Source organism: Papio anubis, chromosome 4, assembly GCF_008728515.1.
Source record: "Papio anubis isolate 15944 chromosome 4, Panubis1.0, whole genome shotgun sequence".
NCBI classification, from domain to species: domain Eukaryota; kingdom Metazoa; phylum Chordata; class Mammalia; order Primates; family Cercopithecidae; genus Papio; species Papio anubis.
Genome location: NC_044979.1, coordinates 7,168,149 through 7,193,526, shown reverse-complemented (window position 1 = coordinate 7,193,526; position 25,378 = coordinate 7,168,149). Strand labels below are relative to the sequence as shown.

The window sequence follows — 25,378 nt, the reverse complement described above, 5'->3', positions numbered from 1 at the left end:
ATATCCAGTTTTCCCAGTACCATCTATTGAAGATACTGTCCTTTACCCAGTGAGTATTCTGGGCATCTTTGTCAATAATCAGTTGGCTGTAGTTACTGTGGATTAATTTCTGGGTTCTCTGTTCTGTTCCATTGCTCTGTGTCTGTTTTTATGCCCGTACCATGTTGTTTCCATCACTACAGCTTTGTAGTATATTTTGAAGTCTGGGAGCATGATGCTTCCAGCTTTATTCCTTTTTTTTTTCTTTGAGTTGTAAGCCACTTTTAGTATATTTGGAACTCTGTGGGTGTGGTGGTAAAGTGTGAGGGAGGGTGGGAGTTCTGGAATCTGGTTAAATCTCAGTCTGACAGCGGGTCTGGGTCTCACATAGGTTCACTCTTACAGTGGGTGGTGATCTTCACAAGTATTTCTCTAGTGTTAGAGTTCTTCTCCCCTGTCCCCTATTCCCACCCTGTTTCCTTGAGGCCCTGACCTTTGCAAATTTTTTTGCCCTGTAGGTATGACAGGAAGGCTGGAGGGAACTGGAGTGGGAGGAATGCCTTTTGCATTTACCTAGTTAGGAGAAGGATCTGGCAAAGCTTTTTTCCCCTGGAGCAAATGACTTTGTGGCAGAGAAAACTCTGGGCTTATTGCTCTTCCCCTCCCCTGCCAGAAGGGATCTTTCTGGGATCTTCCACCTTAGTGCCTGGTGGAGTTTCTGGAGGTAAAGCCCACAGAAGTGTGGGTCCCGCACCTCCTGAGACTGCTTCCCCGAGCTTCTCACTGTCTCACTAGTCCACATCCAGCCTCCAGCACCAGCTTATGGCTCCGGCAGTTTCTGCTCCAAGTAAGTGGATCGTCTGTGTCTTTCCAGGTTTCCAGCACAGTTTGCCCTGTTAGCTCCGTTTTCTGATGGTCCCAGAAGAGTCATTGATTTTGAGTTTTCCCAGCTTTTTGTCATCATCAGGAGTGAAGGCTTCTATACTCATTACATGTTGCGGCTGAAAGCGAAGTCACCACCTTCTTTTTAACTTGTATTTTGTGACTTGTTACCACTTCAGTGCTTTAGACACATAGGTTCAGTGCTGCAGTATTGTGTCTAGGTTTGATTATGCTAAATTTAATCTTTCTTATATATCACCTGAGTAATAAGGATTTCAAACTATACTGCCTGGTAGCTTTTGCTTTCCTTAGAAAAGCTTATCACTTTTTGACTGGGTGCGGTGGCTCCCGCCCCATAATCGCAGCACTTTGGGAGGCCAAGGTGGGCGGATCACCTGAGGGCGGGAGTTTGAGACCAGCCTGACCAACATGGAGAAACTCTACAAAAATACAGAATTAGCCAGGCGTGGTGGGGCATGCCTGTAATCCCAGCTCCTTGGGAGGCTGAGGCAGGAGAATCGTTTGAACCTGTGGGTGGAGGTTGCGGTGAGCTGAAATTGCACCATTGCACTCCAGTCTAGGCAACAAGAGTGAAACTGTCTCAAAAAAAAAAAAAAAAAAAAAAGAGACAAGGTTATCACTTTTTAATGTTCTGTTCTTGCAAGTATAAAGGTATCTTACTACTTTTCAGAAAAACCTTTTTTTATGCATTATTTTGCACTTTAAGGCAACAAAAGCTGTAAAGGCTCTCTTTATTAGATTTTTCATTTGTGCATCTAAGGATTTGTCAGATTGTTCCTTTTCTGTTGAAACCTGAATTGATTAGTTTTCATTCCTCTAGCAGCAGATCTTGAGATTGAAATCTGAATCCAAGTTGTGTATTTGCCAGGTAGTCCCAGGACACACCAGTAGGGGAATGAAGTGTGCCATCTAGGAGAGACAGCCAATAAAGGGCATGTTTTCAAGCCAGGTCCCGCTGTGGACAACTGAAGCTTCATTGTGTTGGGGAATTCTATAGCCAGTGTAGAATACGTATGTCTTGAGTTGTTATTTTTCCACTGGGAGTTTGGAGGGAGGCTGTATTTAAGGAAGCTGGGGTTGTTTTTATCAGTATATTGTGAGGACTGCCCTCAGGTAGGTCGGTACACATTCCCCTGTAGTTTGGGTCTGCCCTGCACGTGGGTAGATGGGCTTCAGAAGCCAGAGAGATACAGGTACTGGCAGTTGGAATTCAGAACACTGTGTGGGATGGTAATGCTCAACGGGACCTGCAAACGACAGTAACTGTGATGTTTATTTACTGGGCTTGGTTAACAGCATGAGCTAGGATCTGGTAATTTGCCAGATTGATTAAATCTGTCAGCTTTCTAAACCTGTTGAGGTGGTAGATACTCAGAAATTAATTTCCTATACAGTTCACTATGTATGGAGAAAAAAAATTTTCTGAAAAAGGCCGATAGCTAGGCATGGTGGCTCATGCCTATAATCCCAGTACTTTGGGTGGATGAGGTGAGGATCGCTTGAGCCCAGGAGTTGGAGGCTATAGTAAGCTATGAGCATAAACACTGCACCCCAGTCTGGGTGACAGTGAGACCCTGTCTCCAAAAAAAAAAGGCCCAAGATTTGGTCACAGTTTGATTTGCTGATTTTTTTTTTTTTTTTTTTTTTGGGCAATACCTAGCCTGCACACTTTGAAATGCAAAAACAACTGTTTAGAAAATAGCCCTGGCCTTGTGCTTCCGATAATGGTCTGAGTAACCTAGTTAAAGCCAGCTGATACTTTTCTGAAAAGCATCAAGGAATTTACAACATAGTAAAGAATTACTGGGCTAAGATTAGGGAGGTAGAAATCCAGAGACATGAGCCTCTGACCCAGGGCCGCTTTTGCCCGCTATTTGCTGTTCTGGAAGAGCAGGTGAGAGGCTGGGGAGTGTAGTTAACTGACTCACAGGAGGACAGGAACAAAAACTGGAGTCTAGGACTTGCCGTGGGTAAGAAATCTGGTGAGCCACCTAGGGTTAATGTTGAAGCCTTGAGAGACTGCCGTCCAGAACACTCATGGGCTGGGAGTGCGCCCGCCTTTGCCTGGACTGAAGCTCCATGGGGTCACCTGGGGGTTTAGTAAATCTCAAATGGTGAAATGGATTAGGGTAATCTCAAATTGCTGGTGACCCCAGTCACCTAACAGAGGCAGATGAAAATCCTCCCCAGAGGAAGATAACATCTCGTGTCTCAAATGATTTCTGAAATGATTTTTCAACTAGAGTGTCCACCACACAACCAAGTCAGTGTAACCAGGCCCAGTGGGAGACAACCTTAACAAGAACCCGCACAGATAACAGAGGATAGAAACAGGCTTTGTAGACAGTGGAATTACCAGACAGACGCTAAAGCATATGTTTATTAAGTTCATGGAGATAAAAGTTGAATAAAAACATTTCAACAAGGAATTGGAAACTTAATATGAAGGGGCAAAGCAGACCTGAAAAACAACGAAATACTAGATCTAAAAAATACAGTAGCCAGAATGGAGGATTCAGTGGATTCAGCAGATCAGATACTGCTGAAGAGAAAAGTGAGCCCCCTGAGAGATCAGAAGAAACCTCTCTGAATGACGTGTGAGCGGGGAAAGGCTGGGCAACACTGAAGAGGCTGTAAGAAATAACACCCCATCCTTAGAAAGTCTGACGTATGTGATTGGAATTCTAGAAGGAGAAGAGGGAGTGGGGTAGAAGGAATATTTGTTTTTGTTTTTTTTTTAGATGGAGTTTCACTCTTGTTGCCCAGGCTGGAGTGCAATGGTGCAATCTCAGCTCACCGCAGCCTCCGCCTCCTGGATTCAAGCTATTCTTCTGCTTCAGCCTCCTGAGTATCTGGGATTACAGGTGCGTGTCACCAAGCCTGGCAAATTTTGTATTTTTAATAGAGACGGGGTTTCTCCATGTTGGTCAGGCTGGTCTGGAACCCCCGACCTCAGGTGATCCACCCGCCTCGGCCTCCCAAAGTACTGGGATTACAGGCATGAGCCACCGCGCCCGGCCAGAAGGAATATTTGAATAAATAATGGCAGAGATTTTTGAAACCCCATGTAAGATGACAATCCACAGAATAAGAGATTCTAAATATAGCATAAGGTGATTTTTAAAGTTTTCCACTTCTAAGCAATAGTCTGATTCATTTTCCTCAGATTGAGCTTCCTTCCTCTCTTGCTCTCTAATTTTAGCAGTGGTTTTCAGAATTCTGCTGAGAGTGTTTTTCTAACAACTGATGAATTACATGTTTTTTTTTTAATCACATTTATAAAATAATTTATGTACTAGAGTTCCAAAAATTTTGATTGGACAAAAAGGATGCAACTTCTATTTTGATTGAAGACCACGAGATAAGAACATCTTTTTTTTTTTTTTTTCCTCCACATGAAAGTTTTTAGTTTATTAATCTGCTCGTGAAAAATCCATAATGGACACAGGTAGCCTTTTACTGCAGCACCTTTACTCTTTCGGCTGTGATCCAATCTCCAGCTCACTTTTTGCCAGCACCAACATTGGCCTTTGCAGTCCCCCTGACTTTCTTCATTCTGTTCTTGCATTCCTTTCATTGCTTTCTTGAGGTCTTTTTCTTCTCATACAGGCCATGTCTTGCAAGTCTATGTTTGGGTTCATTTTTCTTTGCATAATCCAGGGAGTCATAAATCATGCCAAAGCCAGTTGTCTTGCCACCACCAAAATGAGTTCTGAATCCAAATACAAAGATGACATCCGGTGTGGTCTTGTACATTTTGGCTAGTTTTTCCCGAATTTCTGTCTTAGAAATTGTTGCCTTCCCGGGGTGAAGGACATCGATGACCATTTGTTTCCTCTGAAGTAGTCGGTTGGTCATGAACTTTGAAGTGCGGACAGTTACGATGTCCATGATGGCGGCCTATCTTCAGACAGTCAGGGAGGAAAAGCAAGAACATCTTAAATAAAAGACAAGCTTTCCAGACCCAAAGGATTATTTTATAATGCAGGAATTTCAGCATAATGGGCAGTTAGGGGGCAGAACCCCTCACTAGCACCCCTCAGTCATGGTTTGTAGGTAGCTCTTACTCTGTCTCTTCCGGCCAACTAGGAAGAATGCCTCTCACAGATGAATGGCATACCTGACACAGGAAAGAGTATGTGTAGGATGCAAGTGAAGACCCTTGTATTAATACTACTATTAATATTTATGTATAATAGCTGGACACAGTGGCAGGTGCCCATAGTCAGTTTATTTCAATTTATATTATTTGTTTTCCTTACTGTTCTTTTCTACCCCATAGAATTAGGAGGTAGAAACCAACTGACCTCATGCTTGCTCCCTGAGGCTATGGTAGCTTTTACCTTCTTGTCTTCCACAGGTCTCTAGTGAGCGAGAGCTGCTACTTTTTACTTGGGCATTTGTTCAAAGTGTTGAAGAATAATGGTCAGCCTCTACCATCCCTTGTTCACTGGCTCATCAGCTGCCCCAGGTTTTGCTTTTTTAGCTATTTGCCATGTTGTTTGTCCTTTTAGTTTCTTTTCTGTGTGTTTGATTAAATTTGCTTCTTTCTCCCATCAGCATTACTTTGTGGTTTTCTTCTGCATTTGAGACACAGTGTTAGACATTTCATGCGTTCATGTTCTTTTTGACTGTTTTACAGAGAAGAGATTCATAAATATCAGGGATGTCTGAGGATCATTCCCAGGGAGCATATAATGTCTGGAATTTGCTCTGAACCTTTCCTAATTCAGCAGTCTCCTTATCTGTAATTATAAACTACTATTGGTAGCTGTAGTTTATTTCTTCTAGTTTTCAGGGTAGATAAGGAATGAGAAAGAATAATGTATATTTTTATGTTGTCATCACCTGGTAATTTCACAGGGGTATGTAGGTACTGTACTGTTGTAAACTAATATTTGTACTCACATGACTACAGCTGAGTTAAAATATGAATGTGCCTCTTGTATGGAAAAAGCTAACAAATATTTGCTGTTTAACAATTTGTAATACAGGGTATCTTACAAGAAAATAACTGGAAATTACCAAAAGGTAAATATTTAAATACATTTTAAATGCATTAAATATTGTGAAAATTATTTTATACTGGTAGAAAATGAACGTTGTCCTGTGAAATAGAATTGTCCCATTAGTCTTGTGGTAAAAGGTGGACATTAAAAGGTGATTATGAATTTCAGATTAGATAATGATTCATAGAGGAAAAACTATTCTTCAAATTGTGCTTTTAGAACATTTGTTCAGTACTCAAATTTTATTCTCGTATTTTTGACATATTGATGAAATTAAAATATTCTTTCAGTGTGCTTAAAACCGTTCGGTTTTCTTTGGACATGTGGCTATGGAAATCCCCTTTGCTTGTGAGGTTAAAATGATATGGTATCCTATTTCTTTCATAGCCTTAAAGTATTTAATCTTTTCCATAGTTGTTCTTATATTTTCAAGTTAGGGAGTTTTTCCCTAAGAAATTTTTTATCTCATTTCTTAAATCACTACATATTCCTTGTAGAAAATGTTTTAAATAAAAGAAAGAACAAAGAAAATTAGCCATAATGCCGCTAACCTGAGTCGATTAATTTTTTGGTGGTTGCCAAAAGCAGTATAGCATTTTGTAGATAGTGAAGAAAGATGAAAAATAAGTAGTAGATTATATAGCAGAACATTGAAGTGGTGAGACTTCTGGTGATTTTTAAATAGTTTCCTTTTTGCTTCTCTGTATTTTCTGAGCTTTTAGCACAATAGCAAAAGCTATTAAAACATTAATTGTAGGCCAGGTGCAGTGGCTCACACCTGTAATCCCAGCACTTTGGGAGGCCTAGGCGGGCGGATCGCCTGAGGTCAGGAGTTCAAGACCAGCCTGTCCAACATGGCGAAACCCCGTCTCTAATAAAAAAAACACAAAACATTAGCCAGGCCTGCTGGTGGGCCCCTGTAATCCCAGCTACTCAGGAGGCTGAGGCAGGAGAATCGCTTGAACCCGGGAGGCAGAGGTTGCAGTGAGCCGAGATCTTGCCGCCGCCTTCCAGCCTGGGTGACAAGAGTGAAACTCTGACTCAAAAAACAAACAAACAAACAAACAAAAACATTAATTGCCAGCACCCTGAATGGAGCCTCGCCTGTAGATCTTCTATTGTGTTCCTAGTTTATCAGCCTTTTCTTTAGGATTATTTAATGATTTTCATTAAATCATTCAGAAATAATTTAGATTTCTGAAAGATTAAGATTTCTGGAAAACGTTAGATTGTTTAAACTGGAAGATTAGTGGAATTAAGCCATCATCTGTAGAGTGACATTGCATAACAGGCATTGTCTTAGTGACTTTTATGTAATTTAACTGCTTTATGGAGCACGGTTTTATAGCTGGTGTGGACTACGTCCTCTATAGAGGACGACTACAAAAAGCATTTCAAAAGGAGCCTTCTTACCTCAAAGCCGGGTATTGTGCTGTTGAGAAATACCCCTCAGGCTAATCTGATGATGATGCCGGAATGTAAATTGGGTGAGCTAAGATTTTAGTCCTTTTGTGACCTAAATAGTTCACCAGAAAACATTTTAGATATTAACAACAGTTTTTAGATATTAACAACAGTAGATGCTAACAGTCACAATAAAAATTTGCTTTTTGTGCAGATTTAAGTATGTATGTGCTTAAATTGTTATTTGCATGTTTTTGTATACACATTTTTCTAGTTTCCTGGATTGCGTAGTAGTATAAGGCTACTCTTCACTTACAAAGATGATGTCAGCTTCCAGCCCTGACCCCATACCACTCTATCTGTTTTCTTCCTCTTCTTATGGATATCAGCTTTTTAAAAATGGTTTATGGGGGATGCTAGAAACCAACCCAATATTATGCTTTGTCTTTCCTTTGTTTATCCTTTGTTTTATAATATAGGCAGGTGTGTGTACTTATATGTAGCATCCTATATATATACTCTTCTCATCTTTTTTCACCTGACAACATAATTTACAGATTAATCTACAATTAGCAATTAATAAAGACACTTTCCTTTTTATAGCTGTGTATTGCTCTGTTGTGTGGATAGTTGTTAGTTTGTTCAACCAGCCCCTTATTAATGGACAATTGGGTTGATTTTAGCCTTTTGCTATTATAAATAGTTCTGTAGTGAGTAGGCCTATGCATATATTGTTTCCTATTTTTACCATTTGCGGTATAGATTACTAGAAGTAATATTGCTAAGTCAGAGAGCAGATAGTGTATTTTGCTGGATATTGCTAAATGAACCTGCATAGAAGGTATACTATGTGTTAGAAATGCTTGTTCCTCGGTGATGTAAAGAAATAGCACTTGAACATAAATTTAATTTCCTCAGCAAGGCCATTTTTACTTTTTCTGCAGAAAGGGTACACTCACCAGCAGTTTTGCCACGAGAGTACACTGAACAAAGGAGACAGGGTCTTTTAAAACCTGACGCATCCACCCTACTGCCGTGTCTGGTTTCCATTGGCTGGGATGGAACCTCACATTCTGTATTTGTCCCGATTGGCTAGCAACTTAGAACTTTTTAAAAGAGGCAAAGGCAGAGGAGAACAAAGGAAAGAGGAAGTAACTTGTGGAATGCTGAGAAAGGTAAAAACACCTTCAAATAAGGAATAGGAGCAGGCCATGACCTAATGCTTGGACCAGTATAAGCATGCCAGGGCAAATATTTAGGCTAAATTGTGGGAGCTAAGAACATAAAGTACATTGATTTCTTTATCACGGCTAGCAGATATTTAAGAATGTTAGCACAGGTCTTTGAATAAATTTTGCTTCTAAGAGAAGTTACTATTTATTCCTAATTAGATGGGGAGGAAAGTTTTTGAAGAGGAACCTCTACTTTGCTTTTTACAAATGTATGAAAGTTTCTCTACAGCCTCACTGTCAGAATATGTTGTCAAGCTTTTGGATTTTTTCAGTTAAACGGGTGGGAAATGATATTTCAATGTAATTTAAATATGCATTTCCCTTAGTATAAGCAGGTTTGAGCATTTTTTTCATATAGCTAAGAACTACTTGTGTTTCTGTTCTGTGAATGGTTTATAAGGTGGTTGTTCCTTTATTTTTAGAATCTCTTTGAGATTGTGACTCGCAGACCCTAAGTTGACCCCCAGTAATTCCCTTCCCTGCAGTGGGGACGGGTCCTGTGACTTGCTTGTAACCAACAGAGTATAGCAAAGGTGATAGAATGTCAATCTCTTGATTAGGCTAGGTCATATGGCAAAAATAGGAGGCCACTCCTGTGACTACATCAACGTTATAGAAGACTGTGTCTTAAGCAGACCAGAGTAGGCGACTCCTCAGGGTTGGTTTGATGAAGTCAAGAGCCGTATTGGTGAAGCCCATGTGGCAAGGAACTGCAGGGAACCTCTAGGATCTGAGGGTGGCCTCCAGCCGACAGCTATTAAAAAGCCAGGGCCTGTCAGTCCTGAGCCACAAGGAATTGAATTCTTACAATTTGAGTGAGTTCAGAGCAAATTCTTCCCCAGTTAAGCCTCTAGGAGAGAACACAGCTTGGCTGACACCTTGTTTGTAGCCTTGGGGACCCTCAGTAGAGGGTCCAGCTGAGCTGTACTCACTCTTGACCCACAGAAATAGCAAGATAATAAGTGTGTGTTGTTTTAAGCCATTAAGTTTGTAGTAATTACATAGCAATAGAAAACCAATATTGAGATATTACTCTTGTCTGTGATACCAATGATAAGTATTTTTTCTAGTTTGTCACTTGTCTTTTTGCTATTCTTTTTATGTCTTTTAGTATCCAGAGTTTTTTGTCTTTATGTAATCCAGTTTCTTTTCCTGTATTCTGATCTTTTTTAGTCCTAGCTAGAAAAATTTTGGCCAATCCCAGATAATAGAGGAATTTACTCATATTCTCTTCTAGTACTTGTATGGAGTCATGTTTTATAATTAAATATCCAATTTTCTTGATAAATGATGGGAGGAGTAGACTCTATTGTTTTTCCATATGGCTAAACAGTTGGTCTGACATCATTTAGTTGAAAGTCATTCGTTTCCTCTCAGGTTTGTGATGTTGTCTTTATTTATACTAAGCTTATACTAAATTTGTTTATAGCAAACTTATACTAGATTTCTAAATTTCTAAATGTAATTGGGTCTTTTTTCTCTTCTTTTCCCGTTGGTTTGTCTGTCTGTGCGTGGGCCCTGCTGTGCTGTCTGAATAGAGAAGCCCTGGAGTTCACTTGCTCTGCAGTGGGGCTCACCTCTCGCTAGTTCTTTTTCCAAAGGTTACCTGTCTATTCTCTGCTTATTTATTCTTTTCCAAATGAACTTTATAATTAACTTGTCTAGCTCCAGAAAAAAAAAAACCTGATAATATATTTAACATGATTGTGTAGCACTTACAAGTTAACTTAGGGAGAACTGACGTATTTATTAGGATTTTGTGTCTTTTTGTCCAAGAATATGGCATGTACATCTTTCCATTAGTTCAAGTCTTCCTTTGGGACCTTTTGGAGTTTCGCATTGTTTTCCTCATAAATGTTTTAGACATTTATTGTTAAATTTGTGCTTAATATTTTAAGATGTTTGTCTTGATATTCATAAATGAGATTTTTTGTGGGGGAGGTTGAGTCTTTGTCAGGTTTTTGAAATAAATGTTATGTTCATTTCGTAAAACAAATTGGAAAGCTTTCCTTTAAAAAAATATTTGGCTTAAGTAGCAGTAGGATTTCCTCTGACACTCTTCTCTGTGCCTGGTGGTTTGTTTTGTTGTTTTTTGTTTTTTTTTTCTTTGGAGTTTTTGTTTTGGGGAACTCTTTTATGACTTTCTTTGGGACTGGGGTCAATTTTAAAAAGTCGTGTTTTCTTTAAAAGTTACTCTCTTCTAGCTAGGTGTAGTGGTGCACACCTGTAATCCCAGCTGTTCAGGAGGCTGAGAGGAGGGTAACTTGAGCCTGGAGTGTGGAGTTTGAGTCTAGCCTGGGCAACAGAGGGAGACCCTGTCTCTTAAAAAAAAAGAAAAGAAAAGAAAAATTTACATTTTCAAGTTGATTTTGTTAGAACTATACAAAATCACCTCTTTTTAAAATTTCCTCTCACAGTGTTTTCAAATTTATTGTTAAGAAATCATGGACTAAGAGGAAGACTTGGTACTTTTGCTGGCATGTTGAGTAGTTGTTTCATAATGAAACCATCTAATGAAACTGTTTAAACTGGTTAGCCACGTTTCTTGCCTCTCCTTCTTGCCTCTCCTTCTTCACAATAAACACTCATTTCCTAGGATGTGGTCTGCTTACATATTATACTCTTCTCTAAGATTTCACATTGCACAGAATATAAACAATGTCCTTTAACCTTTTCTGGAACAGAAATACACTTCAAAAAATACACTTCAAAAATTATACAAACAAGTATGTATTAATTGTTAATACTAAGCACTATGCTAAACATATGGGTCTGAAAAGATGGAAGTGACCCCTGTCCTCAGGGGGCTCGTTTATGGTAAGTATAGCAGTGCTTACCCTACAGGCAAATTGTCTGTTGGGATATCTTGGGTTCACATATCTGTAAAGGATGATTCTGCTGTCATTAATTGTCCCCCTCCAAAATCACAATGTTGAGCATCTCATTTTCCAGCCATGACATTTCATCTTTCTGGTTCCCTCTGTCTGGTAACAACTCCAGCAATTATTTAGCCACACCAGGACCTCTAATCCATTGGCCTATTCACATTTTTCATCTTGCCTCATACTTCCACATCCTCATATCTCTGTTTCCCTGGCTTAAATCTGTGATTTGTCATAATCATCGCACTGTATATACTTGCCCCATTCCTGTCTGTTGTACCTCCCTGGCAAAAACCCACCTCTCAGCTTATAAGGCACCTATCCCTGAGCAGCTACCAGACCATGACTGAAGAAAAACGTAAGACCATAGTGACTTGTCTCACTTTAATAAATTCAGGTTCACAACTGGTTAGCCTTTTATTCATTTAACTTTGAAGAACGTATTAGTTGATGTCTAACTGCTGAAGTTTTGGCCCTGTTAACTATTCAAGTTTATGATTGAAAGAATTTGTCACTAGTTGTTTTGCCTTAAGTAACCTGAGATACTTGCTTTGACTGTCCTTTCAAAGGCTTTCAGACTTGGATATTAAAGGCATGGTAATTGCCTTTAGAAGGGATAGCAAACAGTATGAAACAAAAGGATTTTGTTGTGTAGATACTAGATTCATTATTCATTCATTATTAGTTTAGATTTTGATTTTAGCTTTTGATTTTTGTTTGGATGTTTTTAGTTTCTTAAGCAGGTGAGAAATTTATTGAATAATAGACATCTGATTTCTTTGCATTTCCTTCATATTTGGGTGTTGGCTTCTTTTTTTTATTTTTGGAGATAGTCTTGTTCTGTTGCCCAGGTTGGAGTGCAATGGCATGATCTTGACTCACTGCAACCTCTGCCTCCCGGGTTCAAGCGATGCTGAAAATCCTCAGCATCCAGAGTAGCTGGGATTACAGGCGTGTGCCACCACAGCCAGCTAGTTTTTGTTTTTGTTTTTGTTTTGAGACAGAGTCTCCCTCTGTTGCCCAGCTGGAGTGCAGTGGTGCAACCTCGGCTCACTGCAACCTCTGACTCCCTGGTTCAAGCAATTCTCCTGCCTCAGCCTCCTGACTAGCTAGGATTAGAGGCACGTGCCACCACGCCCAGCTAATTTTTGTATTTTTAGTAGAGACAGGGTTTCATCATGTTGGCCAGGATGATTTCAGTCTCCTGACCTTGTGATCTGCCCGCCTCGGTCTTCCAAAGTGCTGGGATTACAGATGTGAGCCACCACACCTGGCCCAGTTTTTGTATTTTTTAAAGTAGAAACCGAGTTTCACCATGTTGGCCAGGCTGGTCTTGAACTCCAGATCTCAGGCAATCCACCCACCTTGGCCTCCCAAAGTCCTGGGGTTACAGGTGACAGCCACCGCACCCAGCCCTAACTTCTTGACCTATCTGAAAAGAGATAGTGCCTTTGTTGCTTCTGAACACCATTATGCTTAATTGTATAAAAGAAATGATGGGATTTTATAAATATATATGTTTTTAAATTTAATATTACGATTTACTTTGTAAAAAATACTCTCTAAAGAATTATAATATGGTTTGGGAAAAAGAGTAACATCTGCCTGATAGAGTTGTTGAGAGTTAATATATTTTACAGCTCAGGAAACCAAGGAATCATGATGTTGAGCTGGTGCAGATAGGATGAGCCAGGGTGGTTATTCCATGAAGAATCTGGACAGAGCTGCCCAAATCCTGTTGGTGAGGTCTTTGAGCAGAAAGTTTTTTCATTTTGCCCTTAGGTGCTGACAGGTAGCCAAGAGGGAACCTAAGGAAAGTAGTTTCCCGGGGTTTTTTTTGTTTGTTGTTGTCAGTGAATTCTGTAACATTAGTCTGCCTGTTTTTATCACAAAGACCATTATTTAAGTTTTGAAATTGGACAATAAATTCCTGAGTTGTTTCTTGTACCTTTTCCAAAAATAAATATGACTGTTGTTCTGAGCTAGTGTTTATACAATTGTTGAATAAGATGGTCATGACCTCTATGCATAGTATTATGGTATGGCTTAGCCCAAACAAGATAGTAACAGATTTGTTTAGAAATTTGCAAGCATGACCATATTACAGTAATTTTTTCATTTATTAACAAATATTTTTTCATTAACAAATATTTATTAAATTGTTGCTATATTCTATGCATTATTATAACCTCCAGGGATAGACAAAAGCTCTTGCCCTATTGGAGCTTACTTTCTGGTATGGGAGAGATAAACAATAAATTAAAAACTCAGTGAATAAGTAATTATGTATATGTAAGAAGGTGATAAATTCCATGGAATAAGGAAGACTAGTTTAATGTTTAGTGACTGGGTTGAAGTTTTAAATAGGGTAATCTTGGTAGGGCCTTATTGAGAAGATGATACTTGAGCAAAGATTCAATGGCAGTGAAAGAGCCGTCATGAAATTACCTGGGAGGAAGAGTGTTCTAGACTGAGTGAAGAGCCAGTGCGTAGTCCGTAATGGAGTATAATTGAAATGTTTGACCCACAAGGAGACCTGTGTCTAGGACAAAATGAATGCAAAGAGAAGGTAGTGGGAGAAGTGCTCAGAGAGATAATGCCAGATTATGTAGGGACTTGTAGGTCTTTGTAGGGAACAGATGGGTGGTCATGTCTACCATTGATATTATATGTTAAGTCTAGATCGAATGACAAAAAAATTAATATTTGTTCAGTTTCTACTGTATTCATCCTATAGATACTTTTCAGCATTTTCTGTGGGCTATTCATTGTGCTAAGTGAAAGGAAAACATTAAACAAGAAAACAAACAGCAAAAGCAAGTCACAGCCCTTGTGGAGATTGTCTTGGTTCAGTGCAAAGGGTGGTGTTTTGTGTGTCAGTCATTGTATCTGACACTTTACATATTTTACCTTGTGTAATTCTGAGTATTTCATTTCATTCTGATTATCCAGTAAGATGGACAATGTCGTTAACTTGGAATACAGTTGATGAAAATGAGGCTAAGAAAATCTGCTAATTTTTCCAAAGTTGCATAACTGATATATGGCAGAATGGGATTAGAATTCAGTCGTGTCTTTTCATTATACCATTGATTCCCAAATCTGGCTGTGCATCAGAGTTAACTTGGAGGAGGCTTGCTGAAGCTAAAGATTCCTTAACCTAACCTCTGGGAATTCACATTTAGCGTAGCTGGCGTGGAGCCCTGGGAATCTGTAGTTTTAATAAATACTCCAAGGATTTCTGTATTTTGAAACTACCGCCCTCCATTATTATATTTATGGTAGTGTGATACAAGTGATTATGGGAACCTTTGTCTTCTATTTTTACAGAAAATGGTTTTGTTGTTTCATTGTTTAGTATCATGTTTGTTACAAGATTTTTAGAGATGCTCTTTGTCAGGCAAGGATTTCCCTATTTTTCCTAGTTTGTTAAGAATTGAGTGTTGAATTGTAATAAATTCTTTATCTCCATTGATCAAACCATGTGTTTTTTTTCTTTTAATTTATGGAGGTGGTAGATTACGGTTTTTCAAATATTGGACCAGCTTTGAGTTCCTGAAGTAAATACAACGTATTCATGGTATATTCAGTTTTTAAAAACATGGTTGGTTTCAGGGCTTTTTTTTTTTTTTTTTTTTTTTAAGATTTCTGTAATCTCTCTGAGATTGTCTTTAATATTCTTTCCTTAAACTGCCCTTATATCAGGGTGGTAACAGCCTCAGAAAGGGACATGGAGAATCTTTCCTCATTTTCTGTCGTCTGAAGGCCATTCCGTCTACCTAAAATCATCTGTTCCTTAGATACTTGGTAGAACTCACTTTTTAAATCACCTAGAAATGTTTTTACGATAGTTTAACATTCACAGGGACTATAGGGCATCCAGGTTCCTGATTTTCCAGAGCTGGTGTTGTGCATTTATGTTTTTCTAGGAATTTGATCATTTTACCTGAATTTGTAAACAGTACTCCTATTTTAAATGTGTCTGTATTTATGCCTCTTTCTCATTGTTTTCTTATTTGTGCATTTTTCTTGATATGTTTTGCCAGTGTTTGTGTAACTGCCCGATGGGTTCTTCCTGCCCACTCCACAGAGAAAATCATACCCTGAGACCATAGCATTGCAGGCAAGAAAGAACTTCATTCACGTGAAGCTGGCCCAGGCAGGAGAACTGGGCTTATCACTCACATCCATTTTCCTGAAGGCTCAGGGTTTTTATGGACAGTTTGGTGGGCAGGGAGCTAGGGAATGGGTGTGGCTGATTGGTTGGGGATGAAATCATAGGGGGGTGGAAAACAGTCTTTGTGCACTGAGTTCGCCTCTGGGACAAGTTGAGTCATGAGTCACAAACCTGGGTAGGCTCCGTATGAAAGATATCTCAAAAAACAATCTTAGGTTTGCTATATGTAAAATGTTCGTTCCCTGGTGCCATAAAGAAATAGCACTCGAATGTAAATTTAATTCTCTCAGCAAGGCAGTCTTTATTTTCTGCAGAAAGGGTGCTCATCGCAGATGGAATAATGGGGAAAGCACATTCGAACAAAGGAAGGAAGTAATTTTTATCCCTTATGCTGTTCCTGCTACTGTGTCCTATCTCCATTGGCTGGAGCCGGACCGCACAATCTAAACTAAAACCTGATTGGCTAACAGTTTAAAACTTTTCCAAATAGGTAAAAGTAATGGAAAGACAAAGGAAGAGAAGAAGTTGCTTGTGCCAAATAGGGAAGGGGCATAGGCTGCGAGCTGGAACGTGCCTGTGAGCATGTCCAGCACAAATATTTTGGTTAAGGTACAAGGACATAGAATGTACTATGTGCCTATGAGCGTGTTTAACAGCTACGCAGGATAGGGCTTAACAAAGAGTTATTAGCATAAAGAGGCTTAAAGGAAGTTAGTCTTTAAAAGAAACTATTATTTCTAACACGATTTACTCTTTAACAAGAAGGGAAACTTTGAAGAGGAACTTTTTACTTTCTACAGGTTCTACAATAATGGTGTTATCTATAGGAACGATGGAGGAAGTCATGAATTTTGCAACGTCTGGCCACATGACTCCCGAGCAGTAAGGGATTATAGAAACTACACCTACATTTCAGTGGAGTTTAGGCCCTTCCAGTTCCCATTATCATATTCTTGCTTACAAAGGTGGTTTTCAGTCCCTGATCAAGGAAAGGGGCTAGTTACAGGGAGGGGCTGTTATCATCCTTGCTCCTAAGTTAAACGGGAAACCACATTTCTCCTAAAGTTAGCTTGGCATACACCCAGGAGTGACCAGGGACAGTTTGGAGGTCAGAAGCAAGATGAGGTCAGCTATGTCGGATTTCTTTTACTGTCATAATTTTGCAAAGGCAGTTTTATTTTGTTAATTTTACTGATCTTTTAAAGAACCAGCGTTTGGCTTCTGTTGTCTTATCTTCATTTTCTATTAATTCCTGATAATGTTTTTATTATTATTTTATGTTCCTTGGGTTTATTCAGTTATATTTTTCTTAATTCATAGTTTGTGGTCATATTTTCTAATATAGGCATCAAAAGCTATAAATTTAGCCATATCCTATGGGTTTTTAAAAAGTTGTATTTTCACTCCTTAGTTCTGTAGAAATCTCTGTAGTGTTCATTTGCACATTTTGTAACCTTTCTAGTTACTTTGTTACCATTGGTTTTTGGTGGACTTGTCTTGGTCACAGCATGTGGCTCCTTGACCCCACTGGTCGCACACCTCAAGAGCCTTTGCTCTTACTCCACCCTCCCCCAGATAGCTTTTCCCCACATAGCTGCAGTACTCACTAGTTTACGTCTTGACGCAAGTATCACGTTTTCAGGGAGGCCTTCCCTCTCCATCTTCCTGAAGCTTCACACACCTTCTCCTTGTTGCTCTTCCCTGCTTTATTTTCTCTCCTCAGAGCTTATCACTTTCTAATATGTTATTTAACACAGTGTTCCCAGCTGGATAGAGAAGGAAGTAAAGCCATTACGGGGTGTATAGCTGGAGACAGAAATGGAATTAAATCGTAAGGAAAGTGGGGAGGGCTGAGTGCCTGGACTTTGCCTGTCATGAGACTGAAGACATAGGGGTAGATGCAGCTGAGGAGTCAGTGTTGTGGTTGGAGAGGAAGATTTTTTTTTTTTCATATGGAGTCTCACTCTGTCACCCAAGCTGGAATGCAGTGGTGCAATCTCTGCTCACTGCAACCTCTGCCTCCCTGGTTCAAGCAATTTTCTCCTGTCTCAGCCACCCAAGCAGCTGGGATTACAGGCGCCCGCCACCATGCCCAGCTAATTTTTTGTATTTTTAGTAGAGACGGGGTTTCACCATGTTGGCCAGGCTGGTCTCCAACTCCTGACCTCAGGTCCTAGGCCTCCTAAAGTCCTAGAATTACAGGTGTGAGCCACCACACCCAGCCGGAGAGGGAGGTTTTAACTTAGAAGTGAAGAGGTCATCACATCAGTCCTGGATGATGATGAAATTGAGGGTAGGGCAAAGTTCCTTATGTGGAATTTAGGTAAAGGTGACAGCAGGAACACTAACCAAGACATTTGGAGGCAGGTTGGACATGGTCCAACATGATAGTGGGAATCAGGCTAAAGAAAACGTGAGAAACCACATCAGTGTCCATCTTTCATAGCTGCTAATGGAGCAGCCCTTGCTTCCTTCAGGGTCTGTTTTGGGTGGTTCCCTTTTGTGAGGGCCAAGCAGCTCATGGTGGAAGTGGGAAGGCCGGGAGTGGTTTGAGGAAAACAGCCTGTAAGTGTGAATCTTGCTGTGTGGTTGAAGAAGGGGTTGGCTCCCTAGGTGCCTAGTTCCTCGTGGATTCAGAGCAGCCTGTCCGGTTACAGTCTTTAACTTTAGGATCTCATGGCCTTTGGAAGAAGCAGTGCTTTTTTGTTGTTTGTTTACTTGCTCTTTGTCTAACCCTAAGCAAACATTTTAGGGAGTTATAATGTCTGTTTCACCTAAATGTTACTGCTCTGTACATTTTTGTTGCAATATTTTTGTTGCACGTTGCATTTTTTTTTTTTTTGTCTTTTCCTTTGCTCTCATGGGCTTCCTTACTTAGAGAACGTTTTCTTCTATTTCAGATGTTTTGTGTTTTTCTGTTTATGTCTTTAGTTTTAAAAGTGCCTGCAGCTAACATAGCAGTGCTTTCATTGGCGCCTGATTTTCCTTTGTACTATTGTCATTTCCAGCCATGCCTCTAGTATTACTGTTGGTGGGAGTTTTTGTTTGGTTGGGTTTTTGTTTTGTTTTGGTATGTTACTGTTGTTTTGTTTTTTTACTTTTTAATTGACTTGTAATGGAATACTTAATAGTTCTTGGTTGGCAGACAGTTAAGAAACAGAACTGTTTACCGTCTTCTAGGCTCATGGCATAACCTTGTACAAGAGAACCTGATTTTACCAGTGGTGCTTTACTGATGCCGATTTGCTTTGTCCTGATCTTTTGGGTATAATACCATTTTTAAGATTATTTTATGCTGTAGAAATAAGTAACTTAAAAGCAGTATCTCTGTGCAGTTTTCTTAGGTATCTACATTGCTTATAGGGTTTCTCTGCCGTAAGTCTATTTAGTGAGATGATTTTATATGTGCATTGGGCTCCTTAGAAAGAATTCCTTAGGAAATTGTATTGGCCTCCATGAAGATCAGATATCAGAAAGTTTAGGAAAAATCGCCAGGCACGGTGGCCTCCCGCCTGTAATCCCAGCACTTTGGGAGGCCAAGGCGGGCAGCTCACCTGAGGTCAGGAGTTTGAGACCAGCCTGGCCTACGTGGTGAAACCCCATCTCTACTAAAAATACAAAAATTAGCCAGGCGTGGTGGCACACACTTGTAATCCCAGCTACTTGGGAGGGTGAGGCAGGAGAATTGCTTGAACTCGGGAGGCAGAGGTTGCAGTGAACCAAGATCCTGCCACTTTACTCCAGCCTGGGTGACAGAGTGAGACTCTATCTTAAAAAAAAAAAAAAAAAAACAAAAAAAACCCAAAAACTAAGGAAAAATTGCTGTTCGGTGCCACATTTAGTTCTTCTTGCCTTGTTTTATAGGTGAGGGAACATAATTACTTGAACTCTTTATTTGAAAATAACTTAGATCTAGAGTGGACACTAGGGCAGGCATAACTTTGATTGGAAAGTAGAACTTTTTTTTTAAGTTGCTTATATTTATTTTTATTGTTTTGAGACAGAGTCTTGCTCTATTGCCCAGGCCAGAGTACAGTGGTGTAATCTTGGCTCACCACAACCTCCGCCTCCCGGGTTCAAGAGATTCTCCAGCCTCAGCCACCCAAGTAGCTGGGATTACAGGCACCTGCCACCACCCCCAGCTAATTTTTATATTTTTAGTAGATACAGGTTGGCCAGGCTAGTCTGGAACGTCTGACCTCAAATGATCCGCCTACCTCAGCCTCCCAAAGTGCTGGGATTACAACCGTGAGCCGCTGTGCCTGGCCAGAGTTGCTTAGAGTTGCTTATTTATAATAATAGATTTTAAGATCCTTGGATTAAAAAAAGAATCTTGCAGTTGTATAGTTGGAAGGGACTTTAGTTGTCCTGTTATGATACATGTGGTACTTGTTATTTTCCTTGTGAAAAGTTATAACCTGATGAGAAAAATTACCCAACTGAAAGCAGTCCAGAACAAAGGTGAAGAAGTATCCATTAACATGGGCAAATGAATAAATCAGCTATTTCACTGCCATTGGTTCTCTGAGCATTAATCCACGGGCCTGAGGTTTTCATTGTTGAACCCTTTTTAAAAACTCAGTACTATCCATATATCTTCTTGTATTTCAATCTCCGTTAACTATATGCATAGTGGTCCTCCTTGTTGGTTTGGAAAACATTGATTCTGTATTTGGTGGATGATTTAAAAGTGTGCTGAAGTGTCTAACATATTTATTCTTCTTTTTTAGGAAATTGAAAATGGCCCTTCAGCTATGCTAGGTCTATAATGGGAAGTGTCACAGTTCGGTATTTCTGTTATGGGTGCCTTTTTACATCTGCGACCTGGACAGTTTTGCTTTTTGTTTATTTTAACTTCAGTGAAGTGACTCAGCCACTTAAGAATGTGCCCGTCAAGGGGTCTGGGCCCCGCGGACCATCTCCAAAAAAATTCTATCCTCGTTTCACTCGAGGCCCAAGTCGACTACTCGAGCCACAGTTCAAAGCAAACAAAATCGATGATGTGATAGACAGTCATGTTGAAGATCCAGAGGAAGGCCACTTGAAATTCTCTTCTGAATTAGGTAAGTATATGATGTTTACCAGCAGCCATATCAATGTATTTAATCAATGGAAGTTTGATTAATTAGATTAATTAGGAGATTAGAAATGCTGCATCATTTTTTCCCACACTGATTTATTTTGTTTGCGAACTAGCTGAAGTTCTGTGGTTTCTGCGAGGGGTGTCAGTGGGGATTTATATTCTAATTTATCCAGTTCTGACTTCAGTGTTTTATGAGAAAACAAACAAGGTCCAGTGAAGAAAAACAAAAAAAGAAAAGAAAAATTAAAAGGCTAGAAAGAAAATGGAACCTATGGGAGAAGGGGTTTGTTTTTTGTTTGTTTTTTTAAGAGATGGGGTCTCACCATATTGCCCAGGCTGTCCTCCAATTCTTGGGCTCAACTGTCCTCCCACCTCAACCTTGAGAGTAGCTGGGACTACAGGCAGGCACCACTGTGCCCGGCTCTGGAAGAAGGTTTTAATTGCTAGGAGTGTTAATAAGGGAAAGAAATGGTTGAAAGTTTCCTTGACTGTGTTTAACTTATTTTTAAGGGTACATTTAATTAATACAGAACATAAAGTACTGAGTTTAAAAATAAGCTGGGGTTATTTACATCTAATATGATTTTCACTTAACAAGAGTTACTAAGGTGCTAGAAAAAAATATATGTATATATAATATAGTTTATTAAAGCTTAGTATAAAATAGAAAGCTCTTTTTCCTCTTAAAAAATTATATTCTCTTCAACTTGGATGCAAGACTATTGTCTATGCCTTTGAATACTGCAATTTTAGAGTGTTGATTTTGACAAATTTTATTTTAAGAGATAAATGAGCAATATTTGTTATCATTAAAACTTAAAGAACTTGGATCTTGTCACAAAAACATCAAATAATAGGTAATTTAAGAGTAAAATAAAATACATTTTTGAGAGATTGAGAGAACCTTAGAATGTGAAAGAAATGTTAAAACAGAGTTTTCACTTTGTCATAGTTTCAAAGAAATAAGATCAGTTCTTAGGACTTAATGATTTTCTAATAAAGGAAGTCAAAAGTATGTAAAATTTTGTGAGGAAACAAGCTAATATCTACTTCAGTTTTCATTTAAAATATTTTTAAATAGAGATGTGATCTCGCCAACTTCAATTTTCATAAAGTACAATTTTCATAAATCTTTTTCAAATAGCCAGTGGACATTTTTAAAGCATTAATGGGAAAATATCTAGCTCTTTTATTTATTTATAGTTACATTGGTAAAGTTTTTATCAAGAAGTAATACTGGGTTTACCATTTTGAATAGACTCTGTATTTGCTTTTGAAAGAAGTAGTGAGAGAATTGTAGATATTTGAGTAACAAACTCCAGCTGCCTAACTGAAAAACTAAATTCCTTATAGACTATCCTAAAGAATCCACAAAAAAAACCTATTAGAGGTAATAAATGAATTTGGCAGTTGCAGGTACTAGATCAACAGGCAAAAACCAGTTGCATTTCTATACTGTAGCAATGAGTGGCCTGAAAATGCAGTTAAGAGATCAATTTTATTTACAATAGCATCAACAGTAATAAAACGCTTAGGAATAAATTTAGCCAAGGAGCTGCAAGATTTGTATGCTGAAAACTGTAAAACATTGCTGAAAGAAATCAAAGGAAACCTACATAAGTGGAAAGATATTCCAGGTTCATAGAATGGAATGCTAAATACTATTAAGTTGTAGATATCACCGAAAGCAATATATAGATTCAGTGCAATCCCTATTAAAATGTCAGTGGTCTTTGTTGTAAAGAGGGGAAAAGGTTATCCTGAAATTAATGTGGAATTACAAGAGGCTCTGAATAGCCAAAACAGTCTGGAAAAATAACAAAAGTTGTAAGACTCAGACTTTCCAATTTTAAAAATAAATTGGACTACATCAAAGATAAAAAACTTCTGTACATCAAATAACACATCAAGAATGTGAAAAAAGGGCTGGGCGCAGTGGCTCATGCCTGTAATCCCAGCACTTTGGGAGGCTGAGGTGGGTGGATCACCTGAGGTCAGGAGTTTGCGACCAGCCTGACCAACATGGTGAAACCCTACCTCTGTGAAATACAGAATCAGCTGGGCGTGGTGGCAGGCGCCTGTAATACCAACTACTCGGAAGGCTGAGGCAAGAGAATCGCTTGAACCCAGGAGGTGGAGGTTGCAGTGAGTCAAGATCGTGCCATTGTACCCTAGCCTGGGCGACAGAGCAAGACTCTGTCTCGGGGGGGAAAAAAAAGTGAAAAAAGACAACCCACAGAATGGGAAAAAATATTTGTAAATCATATTTCTAATAAGGGTTCATTATCTAGAATATATAAAGAATGCTTGTTTGTAATTTTATTTCATTTTGAGGCAGGGTCTCGCTCTGTCACCTGCGCTGGAGGGCAGTGGCGCAGTCACAGCTCAATGCAGCCTCAACCTCCTTGGCTCAAGTGATCCTCCTGCCTCAGCCTCTCGAGTAGCTGGGGCTACAGGGGTGTTCCACTGTGCCCAGCTAATATTTGCATATTTTGTAGAGACAGGGTTTCACCATGTTGCCCAAGCTGGTCTCGAACTCCTGGGCTCAAGCCATTCGCCGGCCTCGGCCTCCCAAGGTGCTGAGACTATAGGCATGAACCACTGTGCCTGGTCTAAACAATTCTTAAAACTCAATTATAAAAAGACAAATGGCTCAATTTTAAAATGGGCAAAGGATCTGATAGACATTTCTCCAAAGAAGGTATACAAATGGCCAAGCAGCAGATGAAAAGATGCTTAATATAATTAGTGATTACAGAAATGAAAATCAAAACAACGAGATAACCATCTCATACCCACTGGGAGGGCTATAATAATAAATTGAAAAAGGAGAGTAACAGGCAACAGTGAGGATGGGAAGAAACTGGAGCCCTCACACGTTGCTGGTGGGAATGGAAAATAGTATAGCCACTGTAGACAGTTTGGCAATTCCTCCACATGTTAAACATAGAATTTTCATATGACCCAGCAGTACCACTCCAGGGTTTGTACTTGAAAGAATTACCAACAGGTGCTCAAAAACTTGTACTCAATGTTCATAGCAGTACTGTTCTCAGTAGACAGAAGGTGACAACATGTTATCCAAATATCCATCAACTGATGAAGGGATAAACTAAGTGTGGTCTATCCGTACCATGGAATATTATTCAGACAGAGAAAGGAATGACGTTGTGATACATACTACAACATGCATGAACCTTGAAAACATTATGCTAGTGAAAGAAGCCAGACACAAAAGGTCACATGTTGTAGGGTTCCCTTTATGTGAAATGTCTAGAATAGGCAGGTCCATGGAGACAGAGGGCAAATTAGTGGCTGCCAGAGACTGGGGAACAGGAAGAATGGGAATAACTGTTTTAATGCGTATAGGGTTTTCTTCTTTGTTGCTGAAAGTATTCTGCAGCTAGATAATCGTGCTGGTTGTACAGCATTGAGAATGTACTAAATGTCTCTAATGGTACGTTTTATGTTATGTGCATAATTATCACAGTTAAATGAAAAATCCAAAATTTCTTACATAAAATTAATTTAATATAGAAGGAATTAGTATAAATAATATAGCAGTAGTTAAAAGTGTGCAGATTTCTGAGTAGAGAATTATTGGACAAGCAGGGAAAGGAACCTATGAAAAGGTACATTTGAGAAAGATTATTGGCCAGGCGTGGTGGCTCACACCTGTTATCCCGGCACTTTGGGAGGCTGAGGCTGGTAGATCGCTTGAGCTCAGAAGTTTAAGACCAGCCTAGGTGGTATCTACCGAAAGTTTAAAATTTAGCTGAGTGTAGGGGCACATGGCTGTAGTCCCAGCTACTTATGAGGATTGTTTGGGCCCAGGAGGCAGAGGCTGCAGTGAGCTGGAGGCAGATTGCACCACTGCACTCCTACCTGGGGGACAGAGCAAGACCCTGTCTCAAAAAAAAAAGAAAATCAACCATAAATTTAAAATTAAAAACATTTTCTCATTTAATCTGAAATTAATTATAAAATTAATCAAAAAGGGTCCTCTGGAATGTTAATTGAGGTTTGGCTACGATTTTATTTGAGCAGGGGAGTAAGAAAAGTAAGCTAAAACAATCTTTTCGTATGGCATCTTTTCATCAAGAGACCTATAATAGAACATGATTCTTTGAGTATTCAGCATGAGGTCACCCTCTGATACTTGTAGAATTAAGGAGTATTTATTGAGACTCTTCTTTGTGCAAGGCTCTGCTCTGGATGCTAGGTATCAAGCAATTTTAATTTTATTTATTTTATATTTTGGTCATCACCAAAGTGTCTTCTCTTCTGAAGTTTCCTTGTATAAAATGCTAGTGGAGGTTTGTTGTTTTGTGTTTAAAAAGGATGAACTACAGTTGAAACAGTTTCAGAGAGAAGGCATATTAAAATATAATGTTTCTCAAAGTGGATTTAGGGACATTAGTTGGGTTCAAATAAATTGGGGAAACACTGCATTCTATTTTGTTTTGAGACAAAGTTTTACTTTTGTCACCCAAGTTGGAGGCATGATCTTGGCTTCCTGTGGTCTCCGTCTCCTAGGTTCAAGCGATTCTCCTGCCTCAGCCTCCCAAGTAGCTGGGTTACAAGCGTGTGCCACCATGCCTGGCTAATTTTTGTATATTTAGTAGAGAAGGGGTTTCACCATGTTGGTCAGGCTGATGTTGAACTGCTGACCTGCCACAATCCACCCACCTCGGCCTCTCAAAGTGCTG

The 25,378-nt window shown here is 39.4% G+C and overlaps 1 protein-coding gene and 1 pseudogene across 4 annotated transcripts in view; one reads left to right on the top strand and one right to left on the bottom strand.

The window, feature by feature from the left end:
* GALNT11 (polypeptide N-acetylgalactosaminyltransferase 11) overlaps positions 1–25,378 on the top strand; it is an 88,733-nt gene that overhangs the window by 40,441 nt on the left and 22,914 nt on the right. For 2 of the 3 annotated variants that reach the window (XM_009204266.4, XM_017957356.3), the window contains one exon: positions 20,317–20,649. In XM_009204266.4, the coding sequence (XP_009202530.2) occupies positions 20,355–20,649 (295 nt within the window). In that variant the 5' untranslated portion in view covers positions 20,317–20,354. Of the gene's footprint in view, positions 1–5,253; positions 5,354–20,316; positions 20,650–25,378 lie in introns of those variants that run through there. The other variant, XM_021936442.2, reaches the window with a different exon arrangement.
* On the bottom strand, positions 4,282–4,805 carry LOC101009168 (annotated as a pseudogene). Its single transcript, XR_160482.4, has one exon. The product of XR_160482.4 is annotated as a 40S ribosomal protein S24 pseudogene (transcript).